Genomic DNA, 19,549 nt, shown 5'->3' on the forward strand with positions numbered 1-19,549 from the left:
AGCACAGACAACACTGCCCATGGCTCCCGGGAAGCCCCACCAACTCCCCCAGCCCTTCTGCAACTTCTGTGCTGGCTGGGGACAGAGCGTGGTGGTAAAGAAGAAGCAGGGTTAACCTGGGTGAGGCGGGGAAGGAAACAGCCTCGGGGCACTGCAGGCAGCTACAGCCCTCCTGCAGCATCTCGGAGAGGTTCAGCCTGCACCTACACTTTCGGTTCTGCTGCAAGGTCTTCTCATCCCTGTGTCTGCAGCATGGGACGGAAAGTTGGGGGGGACAGTGATCTGCCTCTCCCCAGCCCCCTGTGCCAGGTCGGCTCCTGCTCCATGGATGCTACTTGCAGAGCCCTGGTCAGCACCTTCCCCCTTAAGCAGGTCTTGGGGGGCCACCCCCCCCCCCTTGGCTTTTGCAGTCAGGGATGGATGTTTCCCAACCATGACCAGGGAAGGGGGTGAATTGGTGTGGGCAGAGGTGGCAGGAGCAGCCCCGGAGGCAGCGGGGTGCCCTGCACGCCAGCCTTCACCAGGAAACCGCAGCGGGGGGGGGGCAGAAGGGGGGTGAAATTTCCGCAGACGAAGTGCAATCACCATTATCGCTTTGCGCTGCGTGTGTCACCGCTGCTGGCACTCAGCCCCTGCACGCACTGGTGGGGCTTTTCTGCCGAGTGACCCCCTTCCCCACACCCTGGTAGAGGTTCTGCGGGCGGCATCAGGTCCCCCTGCACCGCAGGCACCCAAAACTGAGGGGCTGAGCTCTGGTGCGGTGGCGAGGGTGGGATTGCGGCCCTGACCCCGGTGCCATGGCAGGCGGGGACTGGAGGGCTCGCGAGCGGTGACGTCTCACTGGAGGAAGCCACACGCCAAGGACGAGCGCACGGCCACAAGTGCGCACCGAGCGCGCCGGCGGCCGGCTGTTCCCACGAGCGCGCCCGGACAGGCCTCGGTGCTGCTCGTAAGTGTGCGCTGGCATTTGGGGGGACCGTGCTGGTGTGCGAGGGGATGGTGCTGGGGTGCAAAGCAGTGGTGTGCAGGGGACAAAAGCCGTGGCCAGGCGGGGAGCTGTGCGCAGAGCTGTGCAAGCGGAGGCTCCCTCCAAGGGGTGGCTGCAGGGGGGGATCCTTGTTTTCTTTTTCTTTTTATGAAAAAGCCTTCCTTTTCAACAAAAGCCTGGGGGGCTGCACTGCCAGCCGTTGCTTTTTCGGGTGGGCGCTGGCCTTGCTGCGGGGCCCATGGGTGTGTCCTGGCCGGGATATGGCTTTGTCCGTGCCCCGGTGCTGCGGCGGCTGTGGAAACGCCCATCCCTCCGCGCAGGGGTCCGAGCTGGGCTCGGTGGAGAGGATCCCCCCGGTTCGGTACCCGCTGAGTTTTCCACAGGCAAACACACCCTACGGCACCCCAGAGGCACGGAGTTCTAGAAGGGCAAGGGGACTTTTTAGCACTGGGGTGGGGCAGGCGACTTTGGGGACATCCCTTGTCTCACAGGGAGGATGGATGCCACTTTTTTTCAACCCAGCAAAGCTCCCTGCGAGCAGGAGGATGTGTAGTGGGGCACTGGGTGTGTCGTGGCCTCCGCTGCATGCAGCCCTGCCGGGAAAGCCCTGCCAGGCTGCAAAAATAGCTGCCAGGCTCCTGGGGTGAAAGCCCTGAGCCCAAAGCCATGGTGGGGCCACGGAGAGGCTGGTGGGGTACACACTGCCAGGGGGACAGAGACTTTTTGGCAAGGGTGGGTCATTCTGTGAGGGGGATGGGCTGTGCACATCATTTAGAATTTCTCATGGCATTTTCTGTCCAGGGACCCCCATAACCCAAACCTCTCCATCATTTAGGGGGGCAGGTCACGCCAGGGCTCCGCAGCCTCCAGGTTTCACCACCTGCCCCATGGATGTGGTGTGTTTGTCTGCACATCCTCCCCAGATCGCCCGCTGGCAGGGCAAGAGCTGGGGCTGCTCCCCCAGCCTCTGCAAAGGTGTCAGCAGCAGCGGGGGACAGCACGTTGCGGGGAGAGGATGGGGACTGGGTGTGGCCAGTGATTCTCTGCCACTGCTGAGATGAGTTGGGTGGTCTCGGCATGGCTGCCGCATGCACACAGCGAGGCAGGAGGCCTGTGCCACACAGGGCTTTCTCTGTTCCCTGGAGGGTACGTAGCTTCATATCCTGAGTGGCATTAAAAGGCTGCATGGGCCAGGGGCTGAGATCCCCAGGCCCTGGAAAGGATGGTCAAGGCTTGCAGCCTCCCCAGCTGAAAAGGGAAGGGGAGGTGAAAGGCAGCTCTGGTTTTCTGCAAAACTTCCTTCCCTCAGCAAGGATGCCCACGGGTGACAGAAGGCTTCCTGCACCCCAGCAGGGTGACCCAGCCTCACCAACAGCTGCGGGGCTGGGTCTCCCCCTCCATGGGTGCTCTCACAGAGATGTGGGGCCAAGCCAGGGAAGTTTGTGTGATTTCCCCTGCTCGCTCCACATCATGAAACTGAACTCAGCTGGGAGCAGAAATCCCTCCAGGACGGCCCTGCTGTGCCTTAAGCTTTCCTGCAACGTGTCTCTGAGGGAGGGCGAGTGCTGGCAAGGAGGCGGCTGTTCCTCATGGCTGGAGCTCAGCTGACGCTCAGTGGTTCATTCATGGCCGGGCTCCATTTTCCAGCTGTTTCTCTCCTTCCGTCAGCTTTCTCAGAGCAAACGGCTGTCTGGGGACTTTCTTTGAGGGGGGTGGGGAGAGCCCACACCGCAACGAGTTGCAGCTATAAATGGTGCTGGTGTTAGAAAACAACCTGAGAGTTACCCTGGAAACCGGCTGTGTTTTCTGGGCTCTGTGTGTGTGGGTCTGATGACAGCCTTGATTCGGTGCACAGAAACTCAGATAAAAGCTGGTGGGATCTTGTGGGGGCTGCCCAGCCCCAGTATCATGTGACAACGGGGCACCCCCAGCAGCAGCTGAAGCTGGGATGGTGCCAGGGCTTGGGGGACTGCAGGGGAACATTGCAGGGTACAGCAAGGAGCATCAGCCCCACAGAGGATGCTCAGCCCATTTCCATGTATTCAGCGTTTTCTTCCCCTCCCGGTTTCTCTCCGCGCTGGCAGGAAGCCGTGAGGGGACCCATCTCTGCTCCCGCCTGTGGGGTCCGCAGTTTGGTGCCAGATACCAAAGGATCTCAGCTCCGGCGACTGCAGGGTGTCCAGGGAAGCCCAAAGGGCTCCCCAGCAGCACCCAGGTACCGCACCCACAGCGATGGTTGGCGCCAGCACCCAAGGGAGGGAGCAAAGCCTCCCTTAGCTAACGCAGCCCACAGAGAGGGGGCTTTGGCTCACGTCGGCTTTTCTGTTCCCTTCTGCAGTTCCTCCTTACCCTCGCTCCAGTGATTTCCAGCTTGGGAAGCCATGGCACCCAAAGGAAAGGTAAGGATGACCCACACACGATGGGGGTGGGTACTGGGGGTGCCACAGGGCAGACCTCAGAGCTGGGGCAGCATCTCCATCGTGCAGGGAAGATGGTGGGGAGCCTGTTTACATTCCTGCCTCTCCAGCCAGCGCTGTCTGGATGGGATACGGATGGGGGAAGTGCTGGGGCAGGGAGCTGGGAGAGCAGGGACAGTGAGGAGCAAAAATCCTTTTGGGACCACAGTGGGATAGGGGAGAGAAGCGGGGCTGTGGGAAGGGGAGGAGAAGAGATGTCGCACTGGGGATTTGGACTTTCACTGGAGAGCAATCCCGCCTGAGCCTGCTGCAAGGCGTGCAGCCCCACTTTGGCCTCTCCCCACCCCAGCCTGGATTTCTCCCTGCTCCGAGCCAGGGCTGGTGCAGTGTGGCAGCTGGGTGAGCAGGTGCTCCCTCGCAGCCAGGAAAACATCTCGGCGTGGGTGGAAAACCCTGCCTCGGCGGGCAGCTGCGGCTGGTGGGGTACAGCCTGCCTGCGGGGTACAGCCTCCTGTGGGGTACAGCCTGTGGGCAGTGCGCTAGGCAGGGGAGGACCCCAAGTCCAGAGCCTCCCTTCTCCACTGCTCAGGGCCAGGCTCCACTTTCCACTCCCTCTAGAAATCAAGTAATCGTTGTCTCAAGCCCAATTACCCATATCTTCCTGCCCAGCCGCAGGGGTGGTTGCCTCTGGGTGGGGAAACTGAGGCACAGTGCGGGTGAGCATCACCCCTGCAGTGGTCCAGGATCCCAAGCAGCCATGCGGTGGGAGACAGCGAAGCCATGTTAGGAATTTTGCTTCCACCCTCCTGGCCCCAGCGTGGCTTATTTTTAGCTGGGAGGTCCCAAGCAGGCCGGGATGACTCAGAGGATGGAGGAGGGGAGACCAGAGGCCCCGGCAGCTGAAACGGGACATGGAAAGGGGAATGGGGGTGTGAGGAGGGTGCAGTGAGCAGGATGCTGTTTCCCTCCTGAGTGACGTTTCTGCACCTTCCTGGGGCTCATACCTACGAGAATGCAGGGAGCATGGGGTGATGTATGGTGCTGAGCTCAGGCCTCAGTTTCCCTTACCTCTGCCACGGCAGCACTGTGGAGAGGCAGGCTGCCCATGCTTCAACAGCTCAGCAGGCAGGAACACAGCTCCTCCTCCCTGTTTAACCAGTGTCAACATCATGTCTCCCCAACACCATCCGTGCAACCCCAGCACCCTCCGGCCACCCTTGTTCTCTCCTGCTGCCTCCGGGCACCTTTTCTGCCTTGCAACTTATTTACAGCTCTGCCAGGCATATGTGTGGGCAGCAGCTTGCACCAAGCCAGGAGGGTCTGGCAGCTGCCGGGAAGCGTGGCTAAATCCAGCCCTCCCAATGAATCACTTGCAATACGATCTGTCCCCGTGTCCGCCTGGGTCCCTCGAAGGGCAGCGTCTCCTCTTGCCCGACCTGGTCCCTGACATGTGGGACACCAGTGCCAGCAGCTCCTCTCAAGAGGGCCTGTGGGATGTGCCCAGCCCAGACTGGTTTCTCTCTGGAAAATGGGGGTACAGGGTTTCTTTCTGAAGGCACTGGGTGAGATGTGCAGCAGAGCTATTGTGCCATGGCATTGGGTTGGGACACAGGTGAGCAGTGGGTATGGGCTGCCCCGTGTCCATCCCCTCGGGTTCACTCCTGGAAGCACTGGCTGGCGCAGGGACGCTGGTGCTGCCTGCCTGATGCCCATCTTTTCTGGAGACATGTTGGCTTTAGATGCCCATGCTGGCAACACCCCTTTGTACAGCTCCTGGGGTTCTTAAACAAGCCCTGCAGCAGTTCCTGAGTAAATGATCCCAGGGAGGTGTACATACCCAGTTGGCATGTGCTACAAGACAAACCAAGGGAGGATGCTCTGAGTTTCTCAGGGTGCTGACACAGCTGAGAGCCCCAGCTCAGCCTGGCTCCCAGTCCTTTTGCTCCCCAGCAAAACTGCTGGGAAAATTCTGCTGTTCAGCTCTTCCCACACTGTGACTCCGGCAGGGATGGATCCCAGTTCCTTACGTAGGGCTGGCCCTTCCTTTTCCAGTTTCACATCTGTTTCCATCCAGGGTTTGGACTAATCTGGTTCAGAGTCTGGCTCCAGGCTCCCCCAGGGTGAATTCTCCCAGAGAAAGCTGACCTGGGGAGGGGACGCCAGATCCCTGTTTTTTCCTGAGGTCTCTTTTTGGGGATGTCACTCCTGGGCTCCTCATTGTGTGGCCTGGAGATGCAGAGGAGCAGACAGAAGTGGATCATGCCAACCCCCAGGATTTCTTGGGCTCCTGGGAAAGACTTTCCCTGTATCCAGGATCCCTGCTCCAACCCCTTGGACCACCCTGGGCCCTGCAGGAGCACACGCTGGGTCAGGACAAGCTGTTGGCAGCTCTGGCACTTCTCAGTGCTATCCACTTAGCAGCCCACGATGATTTTGTGCCTGTAAATTTGTCTCCTCCCTCAGAGGTCATGCAGAGCTTGGGCATCCTCAGCATCCGGAGAGTTTCCCTGCTCACAGCAGGCAGTAGGAAAATGACTTCCTTCATTGCTCCCAATCCACCACCCGTAACTTCCTTCAGCCTGGCTGTGTTGCAGCGGGATTGCCCTGGTCCTGCCATGCCTTCCCCTGTGTTCAGGGAGTCCAGTCCTCCCCTGGGGTCTCCCCTTTTCCTGCTGAACCCTCCCCAGATGGAGCTGGGAACACAAATGGGCTCAAAAAACCTCCCTTCAAACCAACAGCTCCTGCTGGTGTGATGGGGCGGGTTGTATCCAGCTTAAACACGGGGCACAAGCAGCAAACAGAGAGCAATGTCAGCAAGATATGAGAGGGAAGGCTCTGTACTCCAGTGGCCTGGAACACAAACAATTTTCACGGTGGGAAGGGCAAACAGCAAAGGAAACAAGTGTGGAGAACAAGTGTTTATGTCTGAGGCTGTTTTGCCTTTGGGCAGCCTGAGTGGGAGTGGATCTCATCCCAGACCTGCTCAACTTCAACTTCTCCTTGCCCTGATCCCACCGGGGGCTGCTCCTTCCCCTTTCACCGTCTCAGTTCCTTTCCCCTAGGTCTACAGGGGGTCAGTGAAGGATTTCCCAGGCTTTGATGCCAGCCAGGATGCAGAGGCCTTGTACAATGCCATGAAGGGATTTGGTAAGGACACTCCTCCAAACTGTCACCCCAGGGCCACCCTGATGTCCCCTACTCCTTTGGCTGACCCTTGCACAGCTGAGCATCCTGTACCACCTCCCCACTCAGCTGCCTGCTTGAGCAGCATGCCAGGACCTCTCCCAGCTCCCCTTTCCTCCCTGGAGCCAGCTTGGCTCTGCTTCTCCTCCCAGCCCCGAGTTGGAAGCAGCTTTGGGCACGGCAGGATGGCTATGCTGAGCCCAGCCATGGGGGGTCAGACCCAGCCATGGGGTTAAATGTGACTCCTGGTTCTCCCGCAGGCAGTGACAAGGAGGCCATCCTCGACCTCATCACATCCAGAAGCAACAAGCAGCGAGTGGAGATCTGCCAAGCCTACAAGTCCCTCTATGGGAAGGTAAAGGCAGAAACATTCCCTGGTCGGTGTCCCCACTGCAGATGCAGGTGGCCTTGGCTGCCACCAACCAGCCCACTCAGGGACCCTCCGTTCCCTGGACCCACTCAGAGATGCTGTGGAGCAAAGGGTCCCCAGCCCCTTTCTTCCCCTCCACTAGGACCTCATTGCAGACCTGAAGTATGAGCTGACAGGAAAGTTTGAGAGGCTGATCGTGAGCCTGATGCGACCCCCAGCTTACAGCGATGCCAAGGAGATCAAAGATGCCATCGCGGTAAGGGGTGGGCAGCCCCGCCAGGGCCCCTCTGAGGACACCCCGGCTGGTCCCGCTGCTCATGAGTCTGCATCTCTGCCCCCAGGGCATCGGCACAGACGAGAAGTGCCTCATTGAGATTCTTGCCTCCCGTACCAATGAGGAGATCCACAACCTGGTGGCTGCCTACAAAGATGGTGAGGGCTGGGGAAGGGCAGGGGCTGCCCTGAATCCGCTTAGGTCAGAATGAGGGGCAGAGGTGAGGGGATCCAGCTCTCCAGGCCCTAACCTCTCCCTCTTCCACCAGCCTATGAGAGAGACCTGGAGGCTGACATCGTTGGAGACACATCAGGCCACTTCAAGAAGATGCTCGTTGTTCTGCTTCAGGTATGTCCTTCTGTCCAGTGTCTGTAGGTGGTGGGTGCCTTCACCCAGCAGGGCTGAGCCCGTCTCTCTCCCACAGGGCACCAGGGAGGAGGATGACGTGGTGAGCGAGGACCTGGTGGAGCAGGATGCCAAGGTGAGTCTTGGCAGGTCACTGGGACAGGTGGCATCTGGGCAGGGACAGGGCCGGTGGCACTGGGAGCATCTGGACTTAGGCCTGTGAAAGGCGGGTGCATGCCAAGGGCACCCACGCTTGGGCAGAGCCCCACATGAACAGCACCCTGACTCGGGCTCTGCCGCTTTCCCCATCCCACAAGGATCTGCTGGAAGCTGGTGAGCTGAAATGGGGCACGGATGAGGCCCAGTTCATCTACATCCTTGGCCGGCGAAGCAAGCAGCACCTCCGCCTGGGTGAGCATCTCCTGCGAGCTTGGGGTTGGGCCTGAAGGTATCCTGGCAGCTTCTCCAGGAATCATCTCGCTCTCATCCCGCAGTCTTTGATGAGTACCTGAAGATTTCCGGGAAGCCGATCGAGAGGAGCATCCGGGGAGAGCTCTCTGGTGACTTTGAGAAGCTGATGCTGGCCGTGGGTACGTCAGCCCCTGCGTGGGGAGCGCTGTGAAAACACATGGCTAGCCTTGCCAGGGTGGAGGGCCTGCTGGGGTTGCGGCTGTACCCGGTTTCAGAGAGCTCAGGGAGGCTCCTTTGGGGTGGGGGGGATGCTGAATGTGGTGCCCAAGGGGCATGGGTGCTCAGAGGCACTGGTGAAGCCGGGTGTCAGTGTCCCTCACTGTGCCTCAATTTTCCCACAGTGAAGTGTGTCAGAAGCACAGCGGAGTATTTTGCTGAGAGGCTCTACAAGGCTATGAAGGTGAGTGGATTGCCCCTTTTGCAGGAGCTGCAACACTGCAGGGAGTCAGCCAGAGGAGGGGTCCCCTTGCCATGGGGCGCTGCTGAAGGGCAGGGTGACGCAAGTCTGTGAAGACAGGACCTATGTGACCTGGGGTCTTTGCTCTTCTCTCCAAATGAATTATTCCTTCAGAACCAGGGCTGGGTAGAAATCTGATAGATGGTCCCAGATGTGATGGGCTGAGCGGGGTCACTTGGCCATGCCAGGGTTGACGCGGGGGCTCTTCCATTGCAGGGGCTGGGCACAAGAGACAACACGCTGATCCGCATCATGGTGTCCCGCAGTGAGATCGACATGCTGGACATCCGCGAGGTGTTCAGGACCAAGTATGAGAAATCTCTCTACAACATGATAAAGGTAAGTGCTGGGAGTCCCCGGTCACCCTTCCAGCAGCTGCTAGTGCTGCCTCCCTTGTGATGCCAGCACCCGCAGGAGGGCTGAGCCCCCTCCCCAGACACCCTGTGCTGGGTGTCCGTCTCTGAGGAGAAGGCTCAGGGAGATCCTTCTCCATGTGCTCATCCCATGGCACTACCTTGACCCTCCGTGCCGCATGGTTCTCCATCTCCATCTCTCCTTCCAGGAGGACACCTCTGGGGAATACAAGAAGGCCCTGCTGAAGCTGTGCGGAGGGGACGATGAGTAAGACCACCTGTCACCCCGTTTGTCCCTCTTCATCCCCTTGGTGCTGGGTACAAACCTCCGGGTCAGAGCCTGGTGGGGCACCTGGACCGGCAGCACCCGCAGTGACAGTGGCTCGGTACGGGGGGCCCTGTGGCCCCTCTGCATGGCCAACCACTATGCCATGGTCCCTTCTTGGCACGTGGGGGCAGAGAGAAACACCTGGACGGAGGATGCTTTGGTGAGGGAGGTTGAGATTTGCCACCCACTCCCTTCCATTCCCATCTGGCTCCTGCCCCCATGCCCAGCACCCGGCAGGTACAAAACACCCCTCGAGGAGGGGCAGAACGGGGTGGGGGGCAGCTGCTGGTAGGGTGCGGGACCCTGGCTCACTGCCCCCTGTCCTTGCCCTCCCGTTGCAGTGCCGCAGGTGAGTTCTTCCCCGAGGCGGCGCAGGTGGCCTATCGGATGTGGGAGCTTAGTGCGGTGGCCAAAGTAGAGGTCAGCAACCCCCCAGCCCCCCCCATACCCCTTCTCTGCTCCCTGCTAGCTTGGGACCCTCGGCTGCTCCTCTCTGCCACGGGGCATGGCCAGCCCCGCACCTCTGCTCTGCCTCTCACTCTGCGGCTGTTCTCAACGCCATTCTCTGGTTTGGGGGCACGAGGTTGTCAGGACATAACCCCGGCAGGGCTGGCTGCCCCCCACGGGCTCCACTAACCCCCTCTTCTCTCCGAGGCCTGCCTCCCTCCCTCGGGGAGGCAGGCCCTGCATGTCTGCAATGCATCATGTGCAGCCCTGGCTCCAGTGCCCACCAGAGACCTCCTGCTCCCTGGGACAGCCCACCCCGACACCAGGGCTGGCAGGGGCATGGGGAGCTGGCACCCTGCATGCAGCTGGAGGCACCCACAAAAGGGTGCTTTGGGATGTGCAGAAAGGACACCCTGAACCCTATGTGCATGTGCACAGGAAGGACAGAGATGTGCTGGGAGCTGTAAGAATAAAAGGAGGGTAGAATTACAGGGCAGGAGCGGGCACCCTTTCAGTGACTCCTCTTCTGGCTCTCAGATGATGTGGCCAGCCTCAGCTGAGGTGTCCCAGCGCTAGGGGAGGCGGGTGTAACGCCAAGCAGGACACTGAGACTTCAGGGAGTGTCTGTTGCCAACTTCTCCCTGCTCTCTGCTGCCCTGGCTATGGTTTGCCCCTCGATGGAAGGGGTGACAGGGACCGGGACATTCTCACTGCGTCCCAGGTGTTTGCACTAACACACGACTTGCTTTGGCCTCGGCTTGCCGGGTGGCTCCATCCCTTCCTCTCTCCATCCCTCCCTCTCTCCATTCCTCCCTCCATTCCACGCAGCTCAGGGATGAACCCAAACCCCTCTGTGTATCCACAGCTGCGAGGAACCATACAGCCCGCAGGAAGCTTCAATGACGACGGGGATGCACAGGTGCTGAGGAAGGCAATGAAGGGCCTGGGTAAGCGGGGGCCATGCGCCCAGCCCCGTCCTGCTGCTCCTTAACAGCTCCTTAAGCAGAAAACCCACACAGGGCTGCATGGAAGCCCCAGGGAGAGGGAAAAGAGCCAGTTTTGGAGCTGTGGGAGCTCCCTCTTCCCCATTTTCCATTTACAGGGTGGGGATGGTGATGTGCTGCAGTTAGGGGTGACATAGTGTGGCTCTGCTGGGCCCCCTCTGCTCTCCCCACATCACTGCTGTCCTTGCAGGCACGGACGAAGGGGCCATCATCGACGTGGTGACACAGAGGAGCAACGCCCAGAGGCAGCAGATCCTAAAGGCTTACAAGGCTCATTACGGCAGGGTACTGCAGCCCTCCACCCTGGCTCCATCCTTCTGCCCACACCCTGCCCCTTCCCACACAGAGATCTGCCCCTCGCTGAAAAAAATCCTGCCCACGGAGCGGGGGGCAGCCAGAGCACCCCAATTTGCCCCGCCATGACTCCCCCAAGACAGAGTTGTCAAAGCAGCCTCCTGCTCCATGCACACCACCAGCCCAAGGGCAGGGTGTCCCTTCCCCTCGCTCACCCCGCCCTCAGTCCCACACAGAGGACTCCAGAGCCAGGATCTCCCCAGAGCCACCCTCCAAAACATGACCTTAAACTGCCCCAAGAGTCTTCCCAAATGTCTCCCACCTCCACACTCTCCTCCCCTGTTTTCTCCCCAGTGTTGCTTTCAGCTGGTCCGTCCCTGCAGAAGGAGCCAGGGACTGAACCCTGAAATGCTTTTGCAGGACCTGATGGCAGACCTGAAATCTGAGCTGTCTGGCAGCTTGGCCAAGCTGATCCTCGGGCTCATGCTGACGCCGGCGCAGTACGATGCCAAGCAGCTGAGGAAGGCTGTGGAGGTAACTGCCACACTGGTGGTATCGGCTTCAGCATGTGAGAACAAGGTGGTTTTTGCTGTGGCTGTACCTGCGCTGCTGGTGGCCCAGGACTCTCATCTCCTATATGGAAGGAAAGCAGAGCAGAAAGGACCAGGACAAAGACCTGGTTTGCACTGAAGACCTGCTGGGAGCCCAGTTTGGCCCCTTTGCAGACCAGCACACTCTAGCCAGCTCGTACACAAAGCCCCTCAGAGAGGCCTCCCAGTGCTTTACAGAGCATCCCCACTTTTCAGTGAGAGCAGTGTCTTGCCAGGAGCAGGCAGCCACAGGAGAGCCAGGGTAGGGGCAAACCAGTGGCATGCACCAGTATCCACCAGTCACACCAGTTGGGACCCCACTAGTAGCACACTTCCATGCTGGTTCCTACCAGCCCTTGGGGCCATTTACTGGACATGGACTCTTGACATGTGGTAGCCTTGGGGCTAGAGCAGCCCCTCCTTGCCTGGCACTGGCAGGGTGATGCCACTGTGTCCCCATCCATTGCTGGCACCCGCAGCACCCCACCGTGCCGCTCTCTTCCAGGGGGCCGGCACAGACGAGAGCGTCCTCATTGAAATCATGGCCACGCGGAACAACCAGGAGATCACAGCTATCAACGAGGCATATCAGCAAGGTACGGCACAGGAGGGACGTGGGGAGCACCCAGGTCCTGGGCACGTTTAATGCTGTACAAGGCTCCTTCCAGAGCCCAGGGTACAATTTTTTTTCTCTGGGTTGGGTCTGTGGCTTGGTGCTATTAACCCTTTCAGGCAAAAGCAGCTCTTCCCCAGGTCCAATCAATACCTTATTAAAGGGAAGTGAAAACCTGGGATGAGGCTGGCAGGAGTCCTCAAACCCATCCTGTGATTTCTCACAGCCCCCAGACCCTGCACTTCTCTTTTCCTTCCATCCATGCTGCCTTCTCTGTAGGGAAAAAGAGCTGCAAGCTTCAAGTTAAATCCCCAGCCTCTTCTCTTCCAGAGAGCCCACGGTTCTAAACAAATCGCTCTGTGGCTGGTCATCCATAGCAGAGCACTGGTCCTGGCCTCTCTCCATGTCATGGTGACATGCCCCAACTCTGACACCTACGTCTCCTCCCCTGAGAGCTCTTTCACAATGATCCCTCTTCCTCAGGAGCACCTGGAGCAAGAGACTGTGCTCATGCCCAGAGCATTAGAGCTGCTGGGGTGATCCCCTCCTCCCCAGGCCCGAAAATAGCAGATGGAGGCATCTGCTTCTGCCATGCAAAGGCTGGAGGATGGCCACCACCATCCGCAGGCCCCACAGGGATCACAGGCACAAGAGGCAGGGATCAGGGTGGGAAGCAGAGCTGCAGGCAGGGTGCAGCGCTCAGCCGTCCCCCTTCTCTACAGCCTACAACAAGCGCCTGGAAGATGACCTGAGCTCCGACACATCGGGGCATTTCAAGAGGATTCTCGTCTCTCTCGCTCTGGTAAGGGCATCTCTCTTGCTGGGGATTGTCCCCTCCCTGCCACGGGCAGCAGCGGGTGTCTGCAGGGGTGGTGGCTACGGAGAAGACGGAGCATCACCGCTGCTGGACCCCTCGCTTGGGGTTCTCCCGGGAGATGTCCTCTCCCCTACTCCATGATTTTTGTACTGAACCACAGGGCAACCGCGATGAAGGGCCAGAGAACCTCACACAGGCGCATGAAGATGCCAAGGTAAGAACCGTTCTGGCAGTGCTCAGGCTCTGCATACAAAATAATGAGGGTGTTGCACCCCTTGGTCTGGAAATGGCATCCTCAGGGAAACGAATGCTGCTGGGGAAGGGGGTCTGGAATCTACAGGGGGAGATGCTGAGTGAAGTGACACCCATGGAGGTAAAGCTCCACAGACCGATTTCTGGTGCCCTGGGCTCTGCTGCTTCACACACTGGGAAGCGGCAAACCATGAGAGCAGCCTTGGGGCCGAGCCCCAGGGAGCTCCCAAACAGGGACTGCACCATTTCTTGTGCAGAGCTGCCACTTTGGGGTCCAGTAACACACACTGACACTGAAATCTGGAGCTTCAAAGGCAGCTTTGGGCTGGTCTGCAGGAGCCACCCACCTCTCGGTGTTGTGCCTAGGGCAGCTGTGAGGCCTAAGCTGCTTTTCACCCTGCCAGCGTGCCGGGATGCCAGCCCCAGCCCCCAAACCATTGCCTCATCTTTACGGGGTTACTGTGAGCCAGGGCTGGAGGGGGAAGGCTGAGCAGCAGCCAAAAACAGTGCAGAGGGGTGCTGGGGCCCCATCGCCTGGCTCAGCTCCTAGTCCCAGGAGACCTGTGATCCTCCGGCTGTGCACTTTGGCCTCCTGCTCCTTCGGGTCAAGTCTTTTCTGCAACGGGCTGGGAAGCTCAGTGCAGGGCCAAACCCGAGCTCTGGCTTGGCTGTCCTGCCCCAGCACCGCTTGCTCCAACGCATGCCGGCAGCGCGCAGCGGTGCAGCTCTCCTGGCAGGGCTGCTGCCGGCAGAGGGAGCGGATGCTGCGCTGCCTGCGCCCTGCCGCATGCGCTGCTGCTCGCCTCGACCTGCTGCAGAGAAAGAGAGAACCAGGGATGACAAAACACAGAGACAAGCCAGCTGGGCGACAGCCGGCCTGGCACTGTGCTGTATTTTGTCAGTAAAGCTGCCTTTCTCCTCCTCCTGCTGCCTGCGTCTGGCAGAGGCAGGCAGGCTGGTATCAGCCAGCCTGGGGCCAGGCAGGGATGCTCCCCAAGGAGCAACTGGCTGGTACCCAAGCCCTAGGGGTGGGGGGCTCACTGTGCTTGGTCAAAGACCAACCCCCACCCCAGGCAGTGGTGTAGAGGCTCATCTGGAGGAGGACACAGGTCCTAAGATCAGATCCACTCACGGGGAAATAGGGGAGCTGGGGACAGGTCATTTTAAGGGATTTTGCTAGATTTCCCTCGCTTTGTCAGGGAAAGATAAAGGTTCAGCAGCACCTTCTGACCCTGTTGTCTTCCTGTCTCTCTCTTTCTCTCCACCAGGTTGTTGCTGAGACCCTGGTGAGTGCCTGCCCTTTTGCTCCTCAGTTCTTCTGTATATTTGAGGGGATGCTGTGGTTCTCAGGTGCAGGACTGGGGCTGGGAATAGCAGCCCCATATGCTGGGTTCCTCTGACAACACAGGCTGTGCTTGCTTGCATGGGGCTCCAGGGTGCTTGCATCAGGATGGGTGGCAAGGGGCAGATGGGACCTGCATGAGGGCACTGCTCTGCAGCACTGGGCAGGAGACAGAAAAAGCCACCTTCCTGCCCTTGGGAGGGCTGGGGATTAATCCTGCCCGCTGCCTGCATGCAGGACCCATGTTCCCGGCAGCGTGGGACTTGGGGCTGGCTTCCCTGGCTCACCAAAAGTGGGAACTGGGGAAGGGGCAGCTTTCTACTGGAATAGACTGATGGGTGTGGTGAGTACAGCCTCCCCACTAAGCCCTGCAGCAGGGGTGGCAGCCGTTTCACCCACGGGCAGCACTGCTGTGGCCCAGGGTGCAGGGTGGCTTCTGTGTCTGGCAGCTCCAAATTCCCTGTACTGGTCACCTCCAAAAGCACTGACATAGTGCTTACGAGTGTGGTGAAGTTAAGGGCGGTCAGTGTTAGGTTAATGGTTGGACCAGATGATCTTCAAGGTCTTTTCCAACCTAGATGATTCTGTGAAAACATCCTCCCCAAAGGACAAAAAAAAAGTCTTAACCATCAGCATTGCAAAGGTTTTTTCATAAAAACTAGACAACGTCTTTTTTTTCAGAGGCAATGTGTGAGTGTGCAGCTGTGCACCTTCACATCCATGCATAGAAAATACCATTTGGGGGGGGGGACACGACACACCCCACTATTTTCCTGTTCATGAGTCCATGGTCTTTGCAAGAGAGTGTTCAGGACTGGCTGTCCCAGGAAGAGCTGTTTGACATCTTTGTCCCTCTCTCCTATGCCTGTCCCACTGCCTCCCTCTTCACTCTCCGTTGCTCTCCCAGAAACTTGCTGATGTCTCCAGTAACGACTCCAGCGACTCCCTGGAGACCCGCTTCCTCAGCATCCTCTGCACCCGCAGCTACCCCCACCTCCGCAGAGGTAGGACCACATTTCTCCATCGCTGCTGGACCCTCGGCTGCAACACAAGTGCATTGATTTGGGCTGGATGGGACCCCTGGGCAGCAGGAGATTGGGGTCTCCCTGAGGCTGAGGTGGAGCCCTGTCTCCCCAGCAGTGGTGGGGATGAGGCAGTGGGAGGAGAGGGCATGGCCTTGCATTTGTGGGGTGTCATGGTTTAAACCCAGCCAGCAGCCAAACAGCCCATGGCCACTCACTCACCCTCCCCGACCCCGGGGAACGGGGGAGAAAGCTGGAGGGGTAAAGGTAAGGAGACTCATAGGTTGGGATAAAAACAATTTAATAATTGAAGAAAAATAAAATTAAAATAATAATTATAACAGTAATAATAGAAAATACAAATGAGTAATGCACAAGGCAATTGCTCACCACTGGCTGAGTGATGTCCAGCCCATTCCTGGCCAGCAATCCCAGAGAAGAGAGAATCCTGGAAACGAGAGTGAGCTTCCCAGTCAACCCTCATCCATATACTGAGCAAAATGTTGTATGATATGAAATATTGCATTGGCCAATTTGGGTCTGTTGCTTTGGCTCTGCTCCCTCCCAGCTTCTTGTGCACCTGCACACTAGCAGGACAGGGGAAGTTGAAAAGTCCTTGATTTCTTAGCAACAACTAAAAACATCAGTGCATTCTTCTCATTCTTCAACATTCTTCTCTTACCAAATCCCATACTGGATCCAAAACACAGCACTATTCTAGCTACTAAAAAGAAAAAAATAATCCCAGCTGAAACCAGGACAGGAGCTTGTTGAAGCTGCCCAAGCCTGCTCTGGTCCCATCCTGAGGTCTCCATGGCTGCGGGTCGAGTCTCCGGGGTGCCCAGGGCTGGGATGGAGCGGCTCGGCACTGATCCTTTCCTCTTGCCCCGTCCCCAGTATTTCAGGAGTTCATCAAAATGACCAACCATGACGTGGAGCACGCCATCAGGAAGCGGATGTCGGGAGACGTGAGGGACGCCTTCATAGCCATCGGTCAGTGCCCGGCGGGTGCTCCCTCGGGGCAGGGCTCCCCAGAGAGCAGGCAGCGCCTTCACCCACCTCTGCCAGGACAACATGATGGCAGATTCCTGCTGCCTTTGGGCCAGGGAGACTCCCAGTGTGGCACGGGGTCGGGGCATTTATAGGGTGTCCTATGAGGCTAAGCCTGCACCCTTGTACCAAGGAGGGTTTGCAGGTGACCCAATGGGTGCCACAGCTCCTTGCTGCGATGTGTTCCCTGGGTGCTGCAAGCCAGGAGCCCACCTTCTCTCCCCTCTGTGTGTTGCAGTCCGGAGTGTGAAGAACAAGCCGGCCTTCTTCGCTGACAAGCTCTACAAGTCCATGAAGGTGTGGACGGGCTCTCTGGGGGCTGAGCTGTGGGAGGGGGCTATGCTCTGGACAGACACCCTTTGGGACTCTGATTTAACCCCACAGCAGTGATGGGGTTTGTCCGCCAGCCATCCCTGAGGGAGCAGGGCAGGGCTGAGCTCAAACAAACACCACATCAGGTTTCTGGGCTTAGCAAGAGACACAACAGGCTTGTGTCTTGGCAGCAGCAAGTCAGCACGTGTCCAGTGGAGATGATAGAATGGTTTGGGTCGGAAGGGACCTTTAAAGGTCATCTAGTCCAAGCCCCCTGCCATGGTAAGGGACATCTTCAACTGGCCCAGGTTGCTCAGAGACCCATCCAACCTGGCCTTGAATGTTTCCAGGGATGAGGCATCTACCACCTCTCTGAGCAACTTGTTCCAGTGTTTCACCACTCTCACTGTAAAAAATTTATTCCTTATATCTAGCCTGAATCTACCCTCTCTTAGTTTAAAGCCATTACACCCTGTCCTATCACTACAGGCCCTATGAAAAAGTCTGTCCCCATCTTTCTTATAAGCCCCCTTTAAATACTGGAAGGCCACTGTAAGGTCTCCCCAGAGCTGTTTATTCTCCAGGCTGAACAACTCCAACTCTCTCAGCCTGTCCTCACAGGAGAGGTGCTGATCACTTTTGTGGCCTCCTCTGGACCCAATCCCCAGTTTGGACTGTGCTGGAGATGCTGGGGAGCCCCAGTCCCTCCGGGGTTATTTGTTCAAGCTTCCCTTTGCAGGGTGCTGGCACGGATGAGAGGACCCTCACCCGGATCATGATTTCCCGGAGCGAGATCGACCTGCTCAACATCCGGGGAGAGTTCATAGACCTGTTCGACAAATCGCTGCACCACATGATTGAGGTAAGGGGACACGGGTGTTCCTCCCCAGCTCGTCACCTCCTCTGGCTGAGCCCTGTCCCTGAGCCCTGCAGGGACTGCACAGGGGCTGAGCATCGCCTGGGGAGGGGGGACATGCTTCAGTCAGCCCCAGTGTTGGCAGATCTTGCTGTAGAGGGGATGTGCTGACATCTTCCACTGCTGCACAGATGCCTGTGGGCACCTTCCCCATGCCCAGCGCCTTCAGCTGGGCTTCCCCAGGGCCTGCATCAGCGGGCAGTTCTCTGACATGGGTCTCCCTCTTGCAGAAGGACACCTCCGGTGACTACCGCAAGGCTCTGCTGGCCCTGTGCGGGGGGGAGGACTAGGCGGCCACGGGAGCCCCTTCTTCGCGTCTGAGCCAGCACGCACGCACCCACCGCCTTGATGTCACTGCAGCTTCGGGGGCTTCGGGGGACGCTCGGTGCCCTGCAGAGGACGACTCACTTTGTGCTGGAAAGCGGCACCACATTGCAAGCCGGGGAGTCTCGGGGAGGGGAGCAGAGGGGTCTGGGTAGGGAGATTGTCTGTCTCGGTGCAAAATAATTCATACCCAAACATGCCACTAACCCAGGAATTTACCCAGATGGAGAAGACAATTTTAAATCTCATAAATAAAACCTTATTGTTGCTGACCCTGGAGTGAGAGCAGTCCATTTATTAGGTCAGGTTTGTGTTGCTGTAGAAACAGACAAAGCAACACAACACACACACACACTCACATGGGTGAATAAGTGGCTAGGTTTTTTTATTACTAAAAGTGTGCATTTTTAGATATTTCAGGTGCCAGAGTGTCACAATATAATTGGTCAAAAAGTTGTTTTTAACATTCTCATTGGATAACCTTTATCAGTTTTCTCCCTGCTTACTTCATCCTGCTGTGTAGTCTGCAGCTCCTTGAAAGTTATTTGCTTGAAGCAAAGCTTCCCTTTCTCAAGGGTACACCAGAATCTTGTCAAGGTCAAACTCCTCTTCAATCTGGTTGTTGGCAGACCAGCTGCCCTCCCCGACAGGTTTGGGTGGGACTGAGCCCATGCTGAGGAGTCTCTGTGTCTCCTTGCTCCTGCAGCCAACACAGGCAGGAGCCCTGCCCCAGCCCCGGGGAGAGCCCTGGAGTCCCCGAAACCCCTCTGAGCAACACTCCCAGGGCCCCCCACTAGTGACAAAGGGGGGCTGGAAATGCATATGGGGCTGGCAGCAGTGCAGGGATTTCACTGAGTGCTTCACTTCATGCCTCTGAAAGCCCCCCATCAGTGTTCATGCCGTTGGGTGGATGATGCTTTTATAAAGCAGAGATACAAATCGGACTTTATGGCATCCATCTGTCCTCACACGTGGTTTCCTGTGCTTTCAAGCTGCTGAAGAAGCAGTCGAAAGGCACATGCCATAGAAGCTACACCCCCAAACAGTTTATGTTTGCACTTCCCCCAGAGCCCAGGAGAAAACTGGAATTTCCAAAAGTGGGAAATTCCAGCACTTTCAATTGTTTCCAAGTCAGAACAAAAAGTCTTGAATACCCAAGTCTTCCTCAGAACAGCTGGGTGAGGAAAGCTTCACCTTCAAAATATCAAAGCAGCATTAGGAATAACACCACAATATTATCATAACACTTCAAAACTAGCTGAGGTCAAGAAGCAGCAACATGTAGAAACAAACCAGGGAAGCTGAAACAACTCAGCTGGGTGTTATTCGACTGAAAATTCCCTTGATGCCTTCCGGTAAAACATCCCCTCATAACAAAAT

General features: G+C 57.9%; 1 protein-coding gene across 2 annotated transcripts; it reads left to right on the forward strand.

The window, feature by feature from the left end:
* The first annotated feature begins 797 nt into the window (after nucleotides 1-797).
* Nucleotides 798-18,441, forward strand: ANXA6 (annexin A6). 2 transcript variants are annotated; one of them, XM_074915854.1, is made up of 26 exons: nucleotides 803-949; nucleotides 3,327-3,387; nucleotides 6,468-6,552; nucleotides 6,849-6,943; nucleotides 7,101-7,214; nucleotides 7,300-7,390; nucleotides 7,501-7,580; nucleotides 7,657-7,713; nucleotides 7,895-7,988; nucleotides 8,072-8,167; nucleotides 8,390-8,448; nucleotides 8,722-8,844; nucleotides 9,068-9,126; nucleotides 9,528-9,606; nucleotides 10,499-10,580; nucleotides 10,828-10,922; nucleotides 11,352-11,465; nucleotides 12,027-12,117; nucleotides 12,857-12,936; nucleotides 13,112-13,165; nucleotides 14,472-14,489; nucleotides 15,453-15,549; nucleotides 16,465-16,560; nucleotides 16,856-16,914; nucleotides 17,669-17,791; nucleotides 18,076-18,441. In XM_074915854.1, exons 2-26 carry the CDS (start codon nucleotides 3,370-3,372, stop codon nucleotides 18,133-18,135), a joined length of 2,019 nt encoding a protein of 672 aa, XP_074771955.1. In that variant the 5' UTR covers nucleotides 803-949; nucleotides 3,327-3,369; the 3' UTR covers nucleotides 18,136-18,441. The 2 variants fall into 2 exon arrangements, with proteins under 2 accessions (XP_074771956.1, XP_074771955.1); XM_074915855.1 differs by lacking the exon at nucleotides 14,472-14,489 and having other exon boundaries at nucleotides 798-949.
* The last annotated feature ends 1,108 nt before the right edge of the window (nucleotides 18,442-19,549 follow it).

This window comes from Athene noctua, chromosome 12 (assembly GCF_965140245.1).
Source record: "Athene noctua chromosome 12, bAthNoc1.hap1.1, whole genome shotgun sequence".
NCBI lineage: Eukaryota > Metazoa > Chordata > Aves > Strigiformes > Strigidae > Athene > Athene noctua.

Bases quoted from the DNA above. Each gene is read 5' to 3' on its own strand.
- ANXA6 (XM_074915854.1), top strand. The intron at 8,449-8,721 runs GTGAGTGGATTG...CTTCCATTGCAG, and splicing joins GGCTCTACAAGGCTATGAAG to GGGCTGGGCACAAGAGACAA. The intron at 16,915-17,668 runs GTGTGGACGGGC...TTCCCTTTGCAG, and splicing joins AGCTCTACAAGTCCATGAAG to GGTGCTGGCACGGATGAGAG.